This window comes from Hyperolius riggenbachi, chromosome 3 (assembly GCF_040937935.1).
Source record: "Hyperolius riggenbachi isolate aHypRig1 chromosome 3, aHypRig1.pri, whole genome shotgun sequence".
NCBI lineage: Eukaryota > Metazoa > Chordata > Amphibia > Anura > Hyperoliidae > Hyperolius > Hyperolius riggenbachi.
This window is the reverse complement of record NC_090648.1, coordinates 129650390-129669302: the sequence shown is the minus strand read 5'-3', so window position 1 is coordinate 129669302 and position 18913 is coordinate 129650390. Positions and strand designations below refer to the sequence as shown.

At 47.7% G+C, this 18913-nt stretch overlaps 1 protein-coding gene across 1 annotated transcript in view; it reads right to left on the bottom strand.

The window, feature by feature from the left end:
• Positions 1-18913, bottom strand: part of LOC137562223 (uncharacterized) — a 54482-nt gene that overhangs the window by 20964 nt on the left and 14605 nt on the right. The window contains exons 6-7 of the mRNA XM_068273556.1: positions 12878-12915; positions 992-1042 (exon numbers count right to left, since the gene is read on the bottom strand). Of these exons, the coding sequence (XP_068129657.1) occupies positions 992-1042; positions 12878-12915 (89 nt within the window). The remainder of the gene's footprint in view (positions 1-991; positions 1043-12877; positions 12916-18913) is intronic.

Genomic DNA, 18913 nt, shown 5'->3' with positions numbered 1-18913 from the left:
AGTATAAGGTAGCTATTAGGAAGCCTTCATGCACCCCCCATAGTAGTATTAGTAGCCTTCGTGTACCCCCGATAGTAGTATTAGGTAGCCTTTGTGCACCCCCCATAGTAGTATAAGGTAGCTATTAGGAAGTCTTCATGCACCCTCCATAGTAGTGTTAGGTAGCCTTCGTGCACCCCCCATAGTAGTATAAGGTAGCCTTCGTCCACCCCTCCATAGTAGTATTAGGTAGCCTTTGTGCACCCCCCATAGTAGTATTAGGTAGCCTTCGTGCACCCCCATAGTAGTATAAGGTAGCCTTTGTGCACCCTCCATAGTAGTATTAGATAGTCTTTGTACCCCCCCCCCATAGTAGTATTAAGTAGCCTTTATGCACCCCCATAGTAGTATTAGGTAGCCTTTGTGCATCCCCCATAGTAGTATTAAGTACTCTTTGTGCACCCCCATAGTAGTATTCGGTAGCCTTTGTGTACCTGCGATAGTAGTGTTAAGTAGCCTTCATGCATCCCATGGTAGTATTAGGAAGCCTTCGCGCACCCCCCATAGCAGTATTAGGTAGCTTTCGTGCACCCCCCATAGTAGTATTAGGTAGTCTCTGTGCCTTGCCGATAGTAGTATTAGGTAGTCTTTATGCACCCCCCATAGTAGTATTAGGTAGTCTTTGTGCCTTGCCGATAGTAGTATTAGGTAGTCTTTATGCACCCCCCATAGTAGTATTAGGTAGTCTTTGTGCCTTGCCGATAGTAGTATTAGGTAGTCTTTGTGCACCCCCCATGGTAGCATTAGGCAGCCTTTGTGCATCCCCCATAGTAGTATTAGCTAGTCTTTGTGTACCCCCATAGTAGTATTAGGTAGTCTTTGTGCACCCCCCATAGTAGTATTAGGTAGTCTTTGTGCACCCCCCATAGTAGTATTAGGTAGCCTTCGTGCGCCGCCCATAGTATTGCTCATGTTACAGGAGGGTCACTGAACAGAATATGGGTATACTCACGACATGGATGGAGGGCTCAAAGTCTGCGGGTCCTCAAGATCAGACATAATTCTGTAGAGAAAAGAGCAAAAGAAACATTGAGATCACATGATCTGTATGATATCACATCAGCCATAGTAATATAATAACATTTGCCAATGCACAATAAAACACAGGTCAAAATAAATCAGGCCTCAGTGGCAGACAGTGTAATATAGTGGGATAACATTCCTTCTACAATAATAATAACAGTAATACAAGAAAAGAGGTCAGAAAAGGGATCTAAGTTCCCTGTGATTGGCAGGACTAGCTGGAGATGTGTGGTCATTGCAGAGAATTAGCCTTCACATGTTACTTAACCACCTAGAGTTTTTTCTAAGTGTGACTCAGGGTTATTTCAGTTTATAAACTGAGAACCCTGAGCCACACTCAGAGACGCAGCCTGGAAGGGTATATGCAAAGAGGGCATCAGGATCCGGCCACATGTAGCCCGTCTTTTTATACTGGGGAGCACTCTCTGGCTAACTATAGTAGGGGGCTTTCTGGCTACCTATAATGGGGGGAACACTCTCTGGCTACCTATAGTAGGGGGCTTTCTGGCTACCTATACTGGAAGATCTCTCTGGCTAACTATACTAGGGGGAGCACTCTCTGGTTACCTATACTGCGGGGAAAACTCTCTGGCTAGCTATACTGGGGGAGTACTCTCTGGCTAGCTTTACTGGGGGAGCACTCTCTGGCTTCCTATACTGGGGGGAGCACTCTCTGGCTACCTATACTGGGGGGAGCACTCTCTGGCTACCTATACTGGGGAGCACTCTCTGGTTAGTTATACTGGGGGGAACAGTCTCTGGCTATTTATACTGGAGGAGCACTCTCTGGCTACCTATACTGGGGGAGCACTCTCTGGCTAGCTATACTGTGGGGAGCACTCTCTGGCTACCTATACTGGGGGAGCACTCTCTGGCTACCTATACTGGGGGGAGCACTCTCTGGCTACCTATACTGGGACACCTACCTATACCTGGCTACCTATATTGGGACACCTACCTATGCCTGGCTACCAATACTGGGACACCTACCTATGCCTGGCTACCTATACTGGGGCACCTACCAATGCCTGGCTACCTATACTGGGACACCTACCTATGCCTGGCTACATATACTGGGGCACATAACTATGCCTGGCTACCTATACTGAGGCACCTACCTATGCCTGGTTACCTATACTGGGGCACCTACCTATGCCTGGCTACCTATACTGGGACACCTACCTATGCCTGGCTACCTATATTGGGACACCTACCTATGCCTAGCTGTCAATACTGGGAAACCTACCTATGCCTGGCTACCTATACTGGGCACCTACCTTTGCCTGGCCACCCATACTGGGACACCTACCTATGCCTGGGTACCTATACTGGGGCACCTATTATGCCTGGCTATCTATACTGGAGCACCTATGTCTGGCTAACCATACTGGGACACCTATGCCTGGATTCCTATACTGGCGTGCCTATGCCTGGCTACTTATAATAGGGCATCTATGCCTGGCTACCTAGGCTAGGAAGAACATAAGTGGCACACAGGGGGAACAGAGGTGTCACAGGGGGACAAAAGAGGCAAACTGTGTGTACTTTGGGAGATACATTGCCGCATTGGGTGTATTTTGGGGGATACACTGCTGGAGTGTGTGTATTTTTAGGGATACACTGCTGCTGACATCTTCTACAGCGCTTTACAGATGCATAGTCATGTTATTGACTGTCCTCAGAGGAGCTCACAATCTAATCCTGCCATACTCTAATATTCAACCATATTATTATGTATTTATATAGCACTGACATCTTCTGCTGCACTTTACAGAGTACATAGTCATGTCACTGATTGTCCTCAGAGGAGCTCACAATCTAATCCTACCATAGTCATAGTCTAATGTCCTACCGTAATTATTATTATGCATTTATATAGCACTGGCATCTTCTGCAGCACTTTACAGAGTACATAGTAATGTCACTGATTGTCCTCAGAGGAGCTCACAATCTAATCCTACCATAGTCATAGTCTAATGTCCTACCGTAATTATTATTATGCATTTATATAGCACTGGCATCTTCTGCAGCACTGTACAGAGAACATAGTCATGCCACTGACTGTCCTCAGAGGAGCTCACAATCTAATACCTACTACCATTTTGTGGGGACAACACTGGCTAATGTGTTTTATGGTGGGAAAATTTCCTACTAGCTTGTTTAAGGGTCACTTTACTCATATCTGGGGAGGAAACACAGGCCCACTGACTTTGGGTTGCACTCTTACTAGGAAATTTTCATTGGCCACGCCCACCACAGTTTGTGGCCACGGCCCGTGTTCTTTTTTCAAAGTAATGGGGGGCGTCATAGGTCGGAGTCCGAACCCTAACTACAGCCCTGGACTGCTGATGGAGTTACAGGACACATGGGCCCCTCTCATCTCGGGTGGACCCTTATCTTCTAGGCCCCAAAGCAGCTGCTGTGCCCATAACTATTGCTACACCTCTGTATATCAGATAAATAACAGCACAATCCACACTCAGTATAAGCCCAACTTCATATCTATTATAAAGTGCAATATAGTGTGATCACATCAGGTGATTTCTGCACCACATCCTATAGAATAATCAGCAAGTGTCTCTGCCTCCCCTGTCCGTGTCTGTGCGTTTGCGCTACTGCGCATGTGTAGCACGGACAGCCGTTGGGACAGGAGGAGGACGGGCCCAGGCAGCCGAGTGCGGTCTGGGCAAGAGGGAGACCTAGAGCTCGTTATATTAATGGGCTTAGGTCTACTAGTATAGTGATAATAAGCCCCATCAGAGACCGCCTTAAAAAGCAGCTACTCACCTTCAAGTCACAGCAGGAAGTGAGCAGTGCAGCCCCAGCATGGAGACCACAATCCCCAGCATGCCCATCTCATAATGGTCAACATAGCAACAGCTGCACCAATCAGGGAGTCCCAGGTGGCATCATGCCAGGTCATATGGTCTGGCAACAAATCTCTGCAGTAAGGCCAGGTTCACATTTGTGGTTTTCATGGAACCGGCCATCAGGAACAGGTAAAAACAGTTTTTACAGCCAGTGTGCTGTAAAAAGTCAGTTTTCTATTTGTTCCTATGTAGCTGCAAAACTTTCCGTTTCTGGTCAGCTGGGCGCTGGGAAATTAGGTCCTGCTGCATTTTTTTTGTCTGTTGAGCGGAACGGACAATGGATCCGTACAAGGGGATGGAGGTAAATGGTTACATTGGTTTAACATTGGATCCGTTCGCATACCGGTCCGTTTGTACAGTATGCGTTCCGCTCCCGGAATGGCTCACCACTAATGTGAACCGGGCCTTACATGGCCGAGTCCAGATTTCATTATTACTTAATAAATTGTGCATAGAATGGGGTCACAGGGACTATTTCAGAGGTAGATATAACCATATCATAACTCTAATGTGACCAAATAACATAATGACACACAGACACTAACCAGGGAAGCAATTTGGCATAAGCATTGCACCACATGTTAAAGGGGTTCTGTGGAGTTTTAAAAAAGCACAGACACTTACCTTGGACTCCTATCGGCCCCCTGTGGCTGTCATGTCCTGCGCTGTCCTCCTCCGATCACTCGTTCCCTGCCGCCGGCACCGGTCAAGTCGAATAGTGCGTGCTCCCGCCTACTGCAGTACGGTCCCGGAGACGCGAGCAGGAGGGAGCATGCGCGCGGCCACCGCCGTGCAGCCGCAGTCTCGCTGAAGGGATGATTAGACCGTGACTGGCGGCGGGGAACGAGTGATCGGAGGAGGACGGCGTGGCACGAGAGCTACAGGGAGCCAATAGAAGCCCCAGGTAAGTGTCTGTGCTTTTTTTTTTTAACTCCAGAGAACTCCTTTAAGTATATATCAATTCATAAACTTTATTCTATCACATGATTACAAAGCATTGCATAAAAGCATTTATAACCAGATAATCAAGCAATCTTTGGTGTCCCCTACTAATAACACACAGGGCAGGATTTACATATCTAGAGCCTATAGGCCCAGAAGATCAGACACAGACTCCGCCCCCGCTAACTGCCACTCTCCAGGCTACATGTGCTCAGGGCCGGCCCGCTCATGAGGCGGGGTGAAACTTTTGCCTCAGGCGGCAAATTTCCAGGGGCGGCACCCGCCCGTCCGTGGGTGCAGGGAGCCGGCCCGCCGAGCTGGAGGGGTAGCTGGCAGGACGGGGGTATTGGGCCAGCGGCGGGGAGGGGGGGGTCGGACCCCCCCCCCCCCCCTCCCTCGCCTGGGTCCCCCGTCCTCCGCTCCCCTCCAGCCTAAATAGAAGCAGCCGTATGTGTAAGAGGCACGGGCGGGGAGACACTCACCTCCTCTTCGCTCCAGCATGCGTTCCACTGATATCACTTCCTGCAGGACGCTGCAGGAAGTGACGTCAGTGGAGCGCACGCTGGGAAGAGGTGAGTGTCCTCCCAGGCGAGGGAGGGGGGGGGGGGGTCCGACCCCCTCCCCGCCGCTGGCCCAATACCCCCGTCCTGCCAGCTACTCCTCCAGCTCGGTGGCCCCCCAGAGCGCCCCCCCCCCCCCGAGGGGGGGGGGAGGGGCGGCGGTGACAATTTTTTAAAAAATTTGCCTCGGGCGGCAAAAAGTCTAGGGTCGGCCCTGCATGTACTTATCATGCTGAGAAACACATAAACATAAATTGCTGGAACCAATCAACTTCAGGAGATAATCCTAACCTGCAGAAGCCATTACAGGTTCCTCAAATCACAAGTATAGCCAACACAAGTGTCAAGCTTTCAAATTATTCTTTACTGACAAACTTCTCAAAATTTACTTGCAAATATTTTTTTTACTGACACCCATTCCTGCAACATGAAAAGGACTCAGCACTGAAAAAATGGGCATAGCCATGCAACATAATGTGGGCGTAGTTGTGAACCAAATATACATAATCTAATGCTAGATACCCACAATGCAATTTGCTGACAGATTTACTGTCAGATCGATTATTTCCAACATGTCTGATCTGATTTTCGATCGATTTTCTGTTCACTTCTATGGAAAATCGAGCAGAAATCAGATTGGGCATGTTGGAAAAAAATCAATCTGACTGCAAATTGCAATGTGTACCTTGCATTAGCCTTGCATTAGCAGTAGGGTGGCCATCCGTCCGGATTTAGGCCGGACAGTTCGGTTTCTGGACTGCATGTCCTCCGTCTGGGCAGGACGGACAGCCAGATGTCCTCCTTTTTGGACGCTGGGCTGTGTGGAGGGAGAGAGCGCGGAGAAGAGGGAGCGGTAGGTTCAGCAGTGGGAAAGGGGGGACATCTCCTCCCCCCCCTTTCCTCACCTTTGGGCTCCCCCTTCCTCGCTTGCTGTGACTAGATTGTCAGTTCACTCATCACCCCCCCCCCCCCCCCCCTGCACTTTATTAGTTAATAGTTGATGAAATTGCACACCTGCCTGCACCTTATTGATTCATATTGGATCAACAATTTTTAGTTAACACTCGCCATCTAGCATTACCTGCCACATCACCTGTCTCACCTTATTGACATTCTTCAGTATTTCCTGCTATTGGCTCAGCACCTATCCACCCTTTTTACCCTTCATATTAGAATAAGTGATATATGTTTAGGGCATGCCAAACCCCTATAAGAACACACGACTACACACAATTTTTTTTTTTAATCTGTTATTGTTTACGTTTTTTTATCCATTTGGTCTAATTCTTAAAACATACTTACAAATATCATTTAAATGTTTTTAAAGTTCAATGTATGTAAACCGTTTTCTATTTTCGATATCAATTCATATACGAGTAGGCTCATGGAGCATATTTGTCTCTGTCCACAGTCTATGCCCCTACTTATTGCCTGATGAAGCAGGGTACACCTGCAAAACGCATTGCATCTTTTTTGGGGAATATGCAATAAATGTGTTTGTCCTAAATGACAGTTATCGTGCCTGCTTCTTGGAGGTAAGTCCACCACTGCCTCCCAAGCATTTATAAAGTTTTTAGACCTTTTTATCCTGCTGGTGCCTCTGTTCTCTACTACTTATATAATGCACTTATAGGAGACTGAGGAGAGGCACCCCTTATAAACATTGCTGAGCTGTCACCCAATATATGATGGCCCTACAGCAGGGGTGTCGAACTCAAATACAAAGTGGGCCACAATTGAGCTCTGGGACCAAGTCGCGGGCCAACCTCAATGTCTAGTGGCCACCTCCCTCCCTTATATAGTTCCCTGGTGTCTAGTAGCCCCCTCCATCATCCCCTATACAGTTCCCTGATGTTTAGCGGTCTTCCCTCCCTCGTCTATACAATTCCCTGATGTTTAGTGGTCCCCCCTTTCCTATCCAAGGTCTTTCCCCTCCTTCCTTTAGGGAATACATGTCACACTCCGGCCTGTGTTCCTCTCTCCTTCCTTTAGGGGCAGTGCTGTCACCCCATACATAATGCCCCTAAAGGAAGGAGAGAGGAATCTCCCGATACTTATACAATGCCCATATAGGAAGAGATGGAAGAGCCCCATACACATATATAATTCTCTTACAGGTAGGAAGGGAGGGAAGGGGGTGTAAAGTTGGGGATGACAGTGTTGTTGGACTGCAGTAACAGCATATGTGACAACACATAGTGCCCAGCAACACACACACCGAGCTCCCATAGAAAAGTGATATAGCAGGCTTCCACTAACCTCTCAACTGGGCAAGCAACAGCTGCACTTTAGGGCTCGTTCACACGAGGAAATCGCAAAATGCTAGTGATTACCGCTAGCATTTTTGCGGGAGTGATTTTTCCACGATAAACGCAGAAAAATCACAGGACGAAGTAGCTTTTTAGGAGCGATTGCGATTAGTGGTTATATAGATGCTAATCGCGATCATTCCAGAACTGACGGCAAACAGCTGCAGGTAATGCGTTTGAGATTACCGAAAATTGAAAACCGCCTGTGGTCGCGGCAGTGAGAACACTGCCATAGGATAGGAGTAGCCTTTTTGTGAAAACGTTAGCGGTTTGCAGGAATCGCCCGATTCCCCCTTAGATGTGAACGTGTCCTTACAGAAGACTGAGAAGAAACCAGCTGTGGTGTGCTTTGCCCCTTTCATTGCTCCACAGTCCCCAGGCATGGTGATGCTGAGCCCAGTCCATAGCATGCCAGTGATGCAATCCTCACAATTATAAAATAAATCTAGCAATGAGCAGAAGTAGGTGGGTAGACTTGCAATTCTCAGCATGGCCAGCACCAAACAAATGCTAATAAACGTCTTAGATAACCTTAATGAACAGAAGCATTTTCCAGAATAAAAAAAAACAAAACTGAAATTAATTTCTATTCATGTCAAAACCTCTTATACTGCTGCCCTATGTTGGAATTGAATATGCAGCAGAGCAGACACAGCACTGGTCCAGCTAATGTAAAACACACATTGATCATCACTTTGTTACTGGCTGCAGTAGTGTCTGTGCTGCCCAGAGCTGCCTCACTAACCCACGTGACATGCTCAGTGCTAATCACCCCCAATATCTCAGCAGTTATTCCCCCTGTACACCCCAAAGTTTGAGGGTAGGGAGGGGCCCCCTGATTTGCCTATGTGCAGAATATCAGCCCCCCAGCCCTGCTGGTTCACCAGATAGGTTCTTATACTCTTATCTCGGGAACCAGCAGGGCTCGCTGGCTGTAATTTGGCACAGATGTATATCGGGTTGTCCCTTCCTAACCCTCAAAATTTGGGATGTGTAGAGGGAATACCTGCAGAGATATCGGCCCCAGCATGACACAGAAGGGAAATGTAACGATCGGTGAAGCACAGAGAGGATCTGATTACCGGTGATCTGCAGTATCACTGGGAATACAGATATATACCAGATTATAAGTGATCTGCAGTCTCACCGATAATCCGATATACTAGCTAACCTCTATTCACCTGAGTAGAGTGTAGTGTTTGGTGTAACAGTAACACTTTGAGGACTAGGCCTCAGTGCAGCAAGGAGTACTGCACAGATTCCTTCTGCAGACCTGAGCTCTCCAAGACGGGAGGAGTCAGACTGACAGTAGGAAGGATGTCTGGAAGTGACCCTCAGGAGGAAAGGTCGCTAACAGAGCGAGGAACCGCCTCTAACGGTAAGGTCGGTTCTCGAGGTCGGACAAGCCAGGTCGTACACACACGGACAGATAAAGTACAAGATCAGGAGGCAAAGGCGGAGTCTAAGTACAGGCAGGGTTCAGTAACGGGGTATCAGAAATATCGAGGTACAGAATCAGGAGGCTGAGGCGGAGTCTAGAAACGAGCCGGGGTTCGGCAACAGGGTATCAGAAATATCAAGGTACAAGATCAGAGTTCAGAAGGGTAGTCAAGGCAGGCAAAAGTCATAACAAATAATCACAATCAAACTAGTACTTTAAAGAGAACCCGAGGTGGCTTTGTATAACGTTAGTGGGGCACAGAGGCTGGTTGGGCACACTAACACCAGCCTCTGTTGCCCCATGGTGTGTGTCAAAGACCCCCCTGCTCGCCGCTATCCTTCCCGCAGTGCTGGCGACACGCAGCGCGTCGCCAGCACAATGTTTACCCTAGCGCTGTCTGTCAGCGCCGCTCCCCCGCCTCCTCCGCATCGCCGCTACCCGCCCTCGTCCCTTCCCTCCAATCAGCGGGAGGGAAGGGACGAGGGCGGGTAGCGGCGATGCGGAGGAGGCGGCGGAGCGGCGCTGACAGACAGCGCTAGGGTAAACATTGTGCTGGCGACACGCTGCGTGTCGCCAGCATTGCGGGGGTATAGCGGCGAGCAGGGGGGTCTTTGACACACACCATGGGGCAACAGAGGCTGGTGTTAGTGTGCCCAACCAGCCTCTGTGCCCCACTAACGTTATACAAAGCCACCTCGGGTTCTCTTTAAGCTATCAACAAAATCTAGCTAAGTGTAGGATTACAGCTCCAGCTGGTCCCGGCACACTTGCGGATCTGACTACGGATCTGGGTGCTTCCACATATGTGATCGCACGCCAGACAAAGAGCAAGTGAACAACCAGCAGTATATATACTCTAGGACCTTTCCAGGACCTCCCTAATTGCTGGTCCAATGAGAGCAGTGGAATTTGTCAGCTGACCCAGCTGGTCAGCCGACACCCTTCTAACTGCTATTTAAACTCTGCCTCTGTGCTCGCGCGCGTGTAAGTCTGAATCTTGGTGGACTATCAGTCCCAGCCACACCAGTACTGTCTTGCAATGTATCCAGTGAACTGAGTGCGGGAGCCGCCTCCGATGCGGATTCCGCCGCTCTGCCTAAGCGGCATGCGGCGTTTTTTCCGCGTTGTGACGCCATGCTGGACGCGGAAACAGCCGCCTCGCCTTGAGAGACAGCGGCTTTTCCGCGTTTCATCACAGGAAAGCTGCACTTATCAGTAGTGTTGTCCGGATCATGAACGATTCGGATCTTTGATCCAAATCTATTTTGTGAGTCGAATCATCCGAATCATCAAAATGAGTGATTCGGATCGTAAAAGGGGCGGGGCCAGGAGCAACACGCCCCCTCTCAGCGGGCAGCGGGGTCCTGGAAGCAGAGCTGAGATGGATCGCTCTGTTGGATGGGAGGCAGCCTTGCAGGGAGACAGGTAGATGAGAGAGAGAGGGGACATCGGTGCCACTGCCAGATATGTGTAGAGCACACATACTGGCTATAATGTGCTGCTCATTATAGGCTGTCTGTTCCGTAGTTGTGCACAGTGAACACATTGGAAGCTTTTGGCTCAGCTCAGCACAGCTCAGTAACTTTGCAGGCACTGTGATTGCAGCGCAATATGGTCCTCCTAAACAGCTGCACTTTACTTCTGGGAATGCTTTCTTTCACTGTGCGACGTTTGCATTCAAAGTATACAGATGAGCATATAGGTGAAATACATGTAAAGCATATGATTGCAGCATGTGGGTATTGTGTGCAAACATTTCTGCTCTCTGCTCGTCCCTCCTCCCTTCTCTGTCCACTCCCTGCCCTCTGTCCATCTTCTCCCCTTCTCCTGTCCTGCTAGTCATTTCACCCCCGAAATGCTTCCATAGTAAAATGATCCGATATTCGGATCAAAGATCCGGATCTTTTCAATGATCCGATTCGAATCATTAAAAAGATCTGAACTTCCCATCTCTACTAGAGATGGGAAGTTCGGATCTTTTCAATGATCAGGATGATTCGAATCGGTTCATTGAAAAGATCCGGATCTTTGATCCGAATCTTGGATCATTTTACAAGGGAAGCATTGGGGGGGTGAAATGACTAGCAGGACAGGAGAAGGGGAGGGGGGGGTGGACACACAGAGAAGGGGAGAAGATGGACAGAGGGCAATGAGTGGACAGAGAAGGGAGGAGGGAAGCAGAGAGCATAAATGTTTGTTTGCACACAATACCCACATGCTGCAATCATATGCTTTACATGTATTTCACCTACATGTTTATCTGTATACCTTGAATGGAAACGTCGCACATTGAAAGAAAGCATTCCCCGAAGTGAAGTGCAGCTGTTTAGTGCCCAGTGCAGGAGGATCATATTGCCCTGCAATCACAGTGCCTGCAAAGTTACTGAGCTATGCTGAGCTGAGCCAAAAGTTTCCAATGTGTTCACTGTGCAGCACTACGGAACAGACAGCCTGTAATGAGCAGCACATTTCAGCCAGTATGTGTGCTCTACACATATCTGGCAGTGGCACCCATGTCCCCTCTACCTGTCCCTGCAAGGCTGGCTCCCCTGAGTCCCCTCCAACAGAGCGATCCATCTCTGCTCTGCTTCCAGGACCCCGCTGCCCGCTGAGAGGGGGCGTGTCGCTCCTGGCCCCGCCCCTTTTGCGATCAGAATCACTCATTTTGATGATTCGGATGATTCGACTCACAAAATAGATTCAATCGTTCATGATCCGGACAACACCGAGACAGAGAGAGGAGAGAGGGAGGGAGAGAGAGAGAGGACCGAGTTTACTGAGAGAGAGAGAGAGACGCTGGAGCAGGCAAAACACAGCGGGCGGTGGAAGGGGGGACACACGCAGGGGAGGACTGGCCAGGGGGGAAGGGGGGAGATTTCCCCCCAGGCTGCCTCTCATTTAATGATTTAGGGCTGGAACAATGCCTGGGGCATTCAGGTTTTTGTATAAAGCAATGTGAACCACTAAGCTGGCTGAGGGAAATAAACACCCAATTACAGAGCAATTAGAGGGCGGGCAAACTGGTAAATATACACAGCATGATGCAGAGCAGCGCCTTGCCTACAGGGTCCATGGGAAAAAATATGTCTGGTCTCTCACCATTGTTAACTGCATGTGCACAGCTACATAAGATATTGTCTAGGTTAAAAAGTTTTTTTTACAGTCCCTAGACTCCAGAAGGGCTGCTTACAAGACAGTCCCTAGACTCCAGGAGGGCTGCTGGCAGACAGTCCCTAGACTCCAGGAGGGCTGCTGGCAGACAGTCCCTAGACTCCAGGAGGGCTGCTGGCAGACAGTCCCTAGACTCCAGAAGGGCTGCTTGTAACTCAAAATGTAACGCAATATGTGCCCCTGGTGCAAGTGCATTTATACTTTACCTGTCACGCTGTCTCTTGAGTGTCCTTGCTGCATTTCCCACATGACTACCAGCATATAAGTGATGTCATTTGGGCTGGGGCTTCTGTGAAAATGGGCCTCTAGTTTGTGTTCTCCCCCAGGCCAAAAGGTCCCAGTCCTCCCCTGGACACACGGAGCTAATTATGTAATGGAGGGGTATATGGAGCTAATTATGTAATCGAGGGGTAAAAACACATCTTTCTCATTAAAAAGAAACGTTCAGGTACACTTTGAAATGTAAATACCATCAATTTGCAGCCATAACCCCTCAGAGACCCCAAATCAGCATCTACTCACCTCCAAGGCTCAGCAGAAAGTAAACATGAAGTTACCAACTGTCAAATGTGGCACATGCCAGGTCACATGCTCTGGTATGTCATACTGCCAGGTCGCATGCTCTGCTATGTCATACTGCCAGGCAGTGGCGTAGCATTCGCTATAGCCACCATAGCGTTGCTACGGGGCCCCTAGCCACAAGGGGCCCGTGCGAGTCGGGGGACTTTTTTTTTTTGTTTACATTATGATGTTGCTGGCTGCTGGGGGGGGGGGGGTAATGGAGCGGGCACATATACCCCTGACTACATATACTGGGCGCATATACCCCTGACTACATATACTGGGCGCATATACCCCTGACTATATAAAGGGCGCATATACCCCTGACTATATATACTGGGCGCATATACCCCTGACTATATATACTGGGCGCATATACCCCTGACTATATATACTGGGCGCATATACCCCTGACTACATATACTGGGCGCATATACCCCTGACTACATATACTGGGCGCATATACCCCTGACTACATATACTGGGCGCATATACCCCTGACTACATATACTGGGCGCATATACCCCTGACTACATATACTGGGCGCATATACCTCTGATTACATATACTGGGCGCATATACCCCTGACTACATATACTGGGCGCATATACCCCGAACTACATATACTGGGCGCATATATCCCTGGCTACATATACTGGGGACACTGGCTGTTTGTCATTATGTGCATTTACTGGTGAAAAGCTGTCTCTTATTATGTGCGTTTACTGGTGAAAAGCTGTCTCTTATTATGTGCGTTTACTGGTGAAAAGCTGTCTCTTATTATGTGCGTTTACTGGTGAAAAGCTGTCTATTATTATATGCATTTACTGGTGAAAAGCTGTCTCTCATTATGTGCATTTACTGGGGAAATGATGTCTCTCATTACGTGCATTTACTGGTGAAAGGCTGTCTCTCATTATGTGCATTTACTTCATATTTTTTTTTATGTAACTACATTAGCTAGTATAACTACATTAGTTAGCCCCACCCACATGACATCATGGCCACAAACATGTTGCCCCCTAACCATTTTTGACTGCCCCCTCATATGTGCCAGTCTAGAACCGGCCCTGTACCCTGCCTACATATACTGGGCACATATACCCCTGGCTACCTGTTCTGGGGACATCTCTACCCCTGGCTACCTGTTCTGGGGACATCTCTACCCCTGGCTACCTGTTCTGGGGACATCTCTACCCCTGGCTACCTGTTCTGGAGACATCGCTACCCCTGGCTACCTGTTCTTGGGACATCGCTACCCCTGGCTACCTGTTCTGGGGACATCGCTACCCCTGGCTACCTGTTCTGGGGACATCTCTACTCCTGGCTACCTGTTCTGGGGACATCTCTACCCCTGGCTACCTGTTCTGGGGACACCTATAGACCTGGCTACTTATACTGTACTTAGAGGGTTGTGGGACTGTTGGGGTGGAGGGTCCTGGAGGAATGTTTGGGTGGGAGGTCCGTGGGGTTGTAAGGTTGTGGGGGGGGGGGCATAACATTTTTTTGCTATGGGGCCCAGTCATTTCCTGCTACGCCCCTGCTGCCAGGTCGCATGCTCTGCTATGTCATACTGCCAGGTCGCATGCTCTGCTATGTTATACTGCCAGGTCGCATGCTCTGGTATGTCATACTGCCAGGTCGCATGCTCTGCTATGTCATACTGCCAGGTCGCATGCTCTGCTATGTTATACTGCCAGGTCGCATGCTCTGGTATGTCATACTGCCAGGTCGCATGCTCTGCTATGTCATACTGCCATGTCGCATGCTCTGGCAGTTAGGTCGCATGCTCGCGTACATCAAAAAAGGGCATCGGGAAAAAAGGGCGCGTGGTGTAAACGATAAACAGTATTATCGTTTATAGAAATATTGTGTAGAATTTCGTTTACAAATAGTGTTTTAAGAATTTATAAATCACTAAATAATGTGTATGAGATCGGCAATTCTTAAAACGTTAATCTTCCCTGTTTGTAAACTGAAACTTATATTTACGTTTGTTAAAAACCCTCCCTGTACCTATCCCTAACCCCTAGACCCCCTGTGGGTGCCTAAACCTAAGACCCCCCAGTTGGTGCCTAAACCTAAGACCCCCCTATTGGTGCCTAAACCTAAGACCCCCTGTTGGTGCCTAAACCTAAGACCCCCCTATTGGTGCCTAAACCTAAGACCCCCCTATTGGTGCCTAAACCTAAGACCCCCCTGTTGGTGCCTAAACCTAAGACCCCCCTATTGGTGCCTAAACCTAAGACCCCCCTGTTGGTGCCTAAACCTAAGACCCCCCTATTGGTGCCTAAACCTAAGACCCCCCTGTTGGTGCCTAAACCTAAGACCCCCCAGTTGGTGCCTAAACCTAAGACCCCCCTGTTGGTGCCTAAACCTAAGACCCCCAGTTGGTGCCTAAACCTAAGACCCCCGTGTTGGTGCCTAAACCTAAGACCCCCCCTGGTGGTGCCTAAACCTAAGACCCCCTATGGATAATAATGTTTTACAGACATTACTAAATAAAAAATGTAAATAATTTTTTTGGGTGGATAATGTTTTAGAAATGTTTTAGAAATAGTGATTTAGTATCTTTATAAACGTTATTCGTCACGGGCTCATTTTGTAAAGTTAAATCATCACAAGCACAGTTATAAATCCTTAAAAATCTCCGGGCGCCGTTTGTTAAAACGTTAATAATCTCCAGCGCCTTTTTTTCCCTGTTCGGCGCCCATTAAACGATATTTATAATGGGAGTGAATGGGGCGCCCTTTTTGTCCACTTGTCTCATGCGCCCAAATCTCCTGCTTCCCGCATGCTCCGCTATGTCATACTGCCAGGTCGCATGCTCTGCCAGTTAGGTCGCATGCTCTGGCTGTTAATCTCTGCACTAACATAGCCAGGGCAGAGAAATATTGATATTATGTTGTGCAGAATGAAGCTACAGTGACCAGATTTTTCAGGGTCCAACCCGGGGGCACGTTTGGGCCACATTTTAGCAGGAACTAAACGCAATTTGGGCCACATTTTAGCAGAAAATAAACACAATTTGGGCCACATTTCAGCAGGAAAAAAGCGCACTTTGGGCCACATTTTAGCAATAAACAAACGCACTTTGGGCAACATTTTAGCAGAAAATAAACGCACTTTGGGCAACATTTTAGCAGAAAATAAACGCAATTTAGGCCACATTTTAGCAGAAAACAAAGGCAATTTGGGCTAGATTTTAGCAGAAAACAAACGCACTTTGGGCCACATTTTAGCAGGAAATAAACGCAATTTGGGCCACATTTAAGCAGAAAATAAACACAATTTTGGCCACATTTTAGCAGAAAACAAACGCAATTTGGGACACATTTTAGCAGAAAACAAACGCAATTTGGGCCACATTTTAGCAGAAAATAAACACAATTTGGGCCACATTTCAGCTGGAAAAAAGCGCACTTTGGGCCACATTTTAGCAATAAACAAACGCACTTTGGGCAACATTTTAGCAGAAAATAAATGCACTTTGGGCAACATTTTAGCAGAAAATAAACGCAATTTAGGCCACATTTTAGCAGAAAACAAAGGCAATTTGGGCTAGATTTTAGCAGAAAACAAACGCACTTTGGGCCACATTTTAGCAGGAAATAAACACAATTTGGGCCACATTTAAGCAGAAAATAAACACAATTTTGGCCACATTTTAGCAGAAAACAAACGCAATTTGGGACACATTTTAGCAGAAAACAAACGCAATTTGGGCCACATTTTAGCACAAAATAAATGCAATTTGGGCCACATTTCAGCGGAAAATAAATGCAATTTGGGCCACATTTTAACAGAAAACAAACGCAATTTGGGCCACATTTTAGCAGAAAATAAACGCAATTTGGGCCACATTTTAGCAGAAAACAAACGCAATTTGGGCCACATTTCAGCAGGAAATAAACGCAATTTGGGCCACATTTTAGCAGAAAACAAATGCACTTTGGGCCACATTTTAGCACAAAATAAACGCACTTTGGGCCACATTTCAGCGGACATAAACGCACTTTGGGCCACATTTTAGCAAGAAATAAATGCAATTTGGGCCACATTTCAGCAGAAAACAAATGCACTTTGGGCCACATTTTAGCAGGAAATAAACGCAATTTGGGCCACATTTCACCTAAAAAAAAAGAATTTACTCACCTGACAGAAGTCTTCTCTGGCCGTCCAGCAGCTCCTCGGACGATCCTCCTGCAGTCTCCCGCGCTGACAGGCAGAGCAGGGCTACGGGAAGATGGCACCCGAAGCCCTGTACTGGAGACACAAATAGTCTCCAGTACAGGGCTTTGGACGCCATCTTCCCATAGCCCTGCTCTGCCTGCCGGGCCCGGAAGAATATGCAGGCTGAAGCAGGGCTGCGGGTTATGAACTGGCGCGGTGTCTATTAGACGCCGTGGCCATTTCATGGAATAGTAGGCTGGCCAGAGTCCCGAGGCCTGGACCTCATGCAGCCTGGGACAGGGGACCCCGAATCCGGGATCTGTCCTGGGTAAAGCGGGACATATGGTCAGCGTAATGAAGCCAATATATTATTTGTTTTCAGCGTATTGTTATTCTGCCCTGTTTTTCTATTCGTTTTTCCTCCTACAGTTTTCGGAGTAAAGCTATGTACACACATTAGATAAAAATCGGTTGTAAGCCTAATAAAGACCTATTAAAGTGCTTTCGATCTGATTTATGGGCAGCAACCAACAATGACCGACCATCAATGACTCAATGAAACAACCGATATCGGGAGTCGGCCATGATCGAATCTGTTGGAATCGTTCGGCCAAAGGTCTGTTATCGTTGTATGTGTGTACAAATAATTAACCAGCGTAAAAACATAAATTTTTATTAAAGCACATGAGTGAAAGTAATGCCTGCGTAGTAGTGCGACCGAAGAGCGCAGGCGCGGGTTTTTCCGCATATTCGTACTAAGAACGGTCGTTCCTTAATGTTACATTTCAATAGGGTTTATTGTTGAATGTTTAGCATACCACTCTCACGCTATTGCGCGGTGTTCCCAGTCTGGCCACCGGCCAAGCAGGAAATGATGCGTGTGTGTTGCACGCTTGCCGTTATTTCGTGCTTTGGGTATGTGGAAGTGCACGGAATATTTACAAATCCACGCGTCGCCATAGACTAACATGACTTCTGGGCCGTCGCTGATCGCTGCATTTCCACCCGCACATTTCTTACGTTTCTTCAATCATCATGGGGCATTTTTCAACATCACTTCCTGACAGTCGGTTGTAGTCAAAGATTTTTGTACGCAGATCAATCGTTTAACCAATTAGCTCATTTGTGTCATTTCCGTCTACTATCACATTTTCATCTTTCTTGTGTCGTTCATATGTGTATAACGGTCGACTGAAGTTGGTCATTCATAGTCACATAGTTTTGTCGAACAACCGTTGGTCTTACTACATTTCAACGAATTTTGGTATGATGTGTGCATGTAGTTTAAAGGACACCCAACAATTGTGTCTATCCTCCTTCTCCTAAAAATGTTTTTTTTTAGATATTCGACAGTTTTATTTCATAGTTAAATCTACTTTTTAAGTTTTTATTGTTTTTGCTTAATGACACATTCATTGAAGTATTCCAGAGCTAAAATCTATGAACTATTGAACCTTTTTATCTCTTTCCTGCTCTCAGAAGCCATTTTCTTTTAGGAAAGTGTTTTATAGTTGTATTCTTATCAGTGAGGGTCACACTGTAGTCTGACTCAGACAGGAACTGCTACTTACATACCTGATGTTTAAAGAGACCCAGAGACAAACTACTTACCACTTTTATACATATCCAGGGCTTCCTCCAGCCCCATCAGCCTGGATCGATCCCACGCCACCATCCTTCGCTGCCTTTGTCCGCCGGTACCGGGTCCCGTCTTTTCGGCCAGTCGACGCAAGCGCAGTGCGCTCCCTCCGTACTGCGCAGGCGCATGCGTACAAAGCCGGAGGGAGCCCCTGCACATGCGTACAACTGGTCACGTCCAGCGGA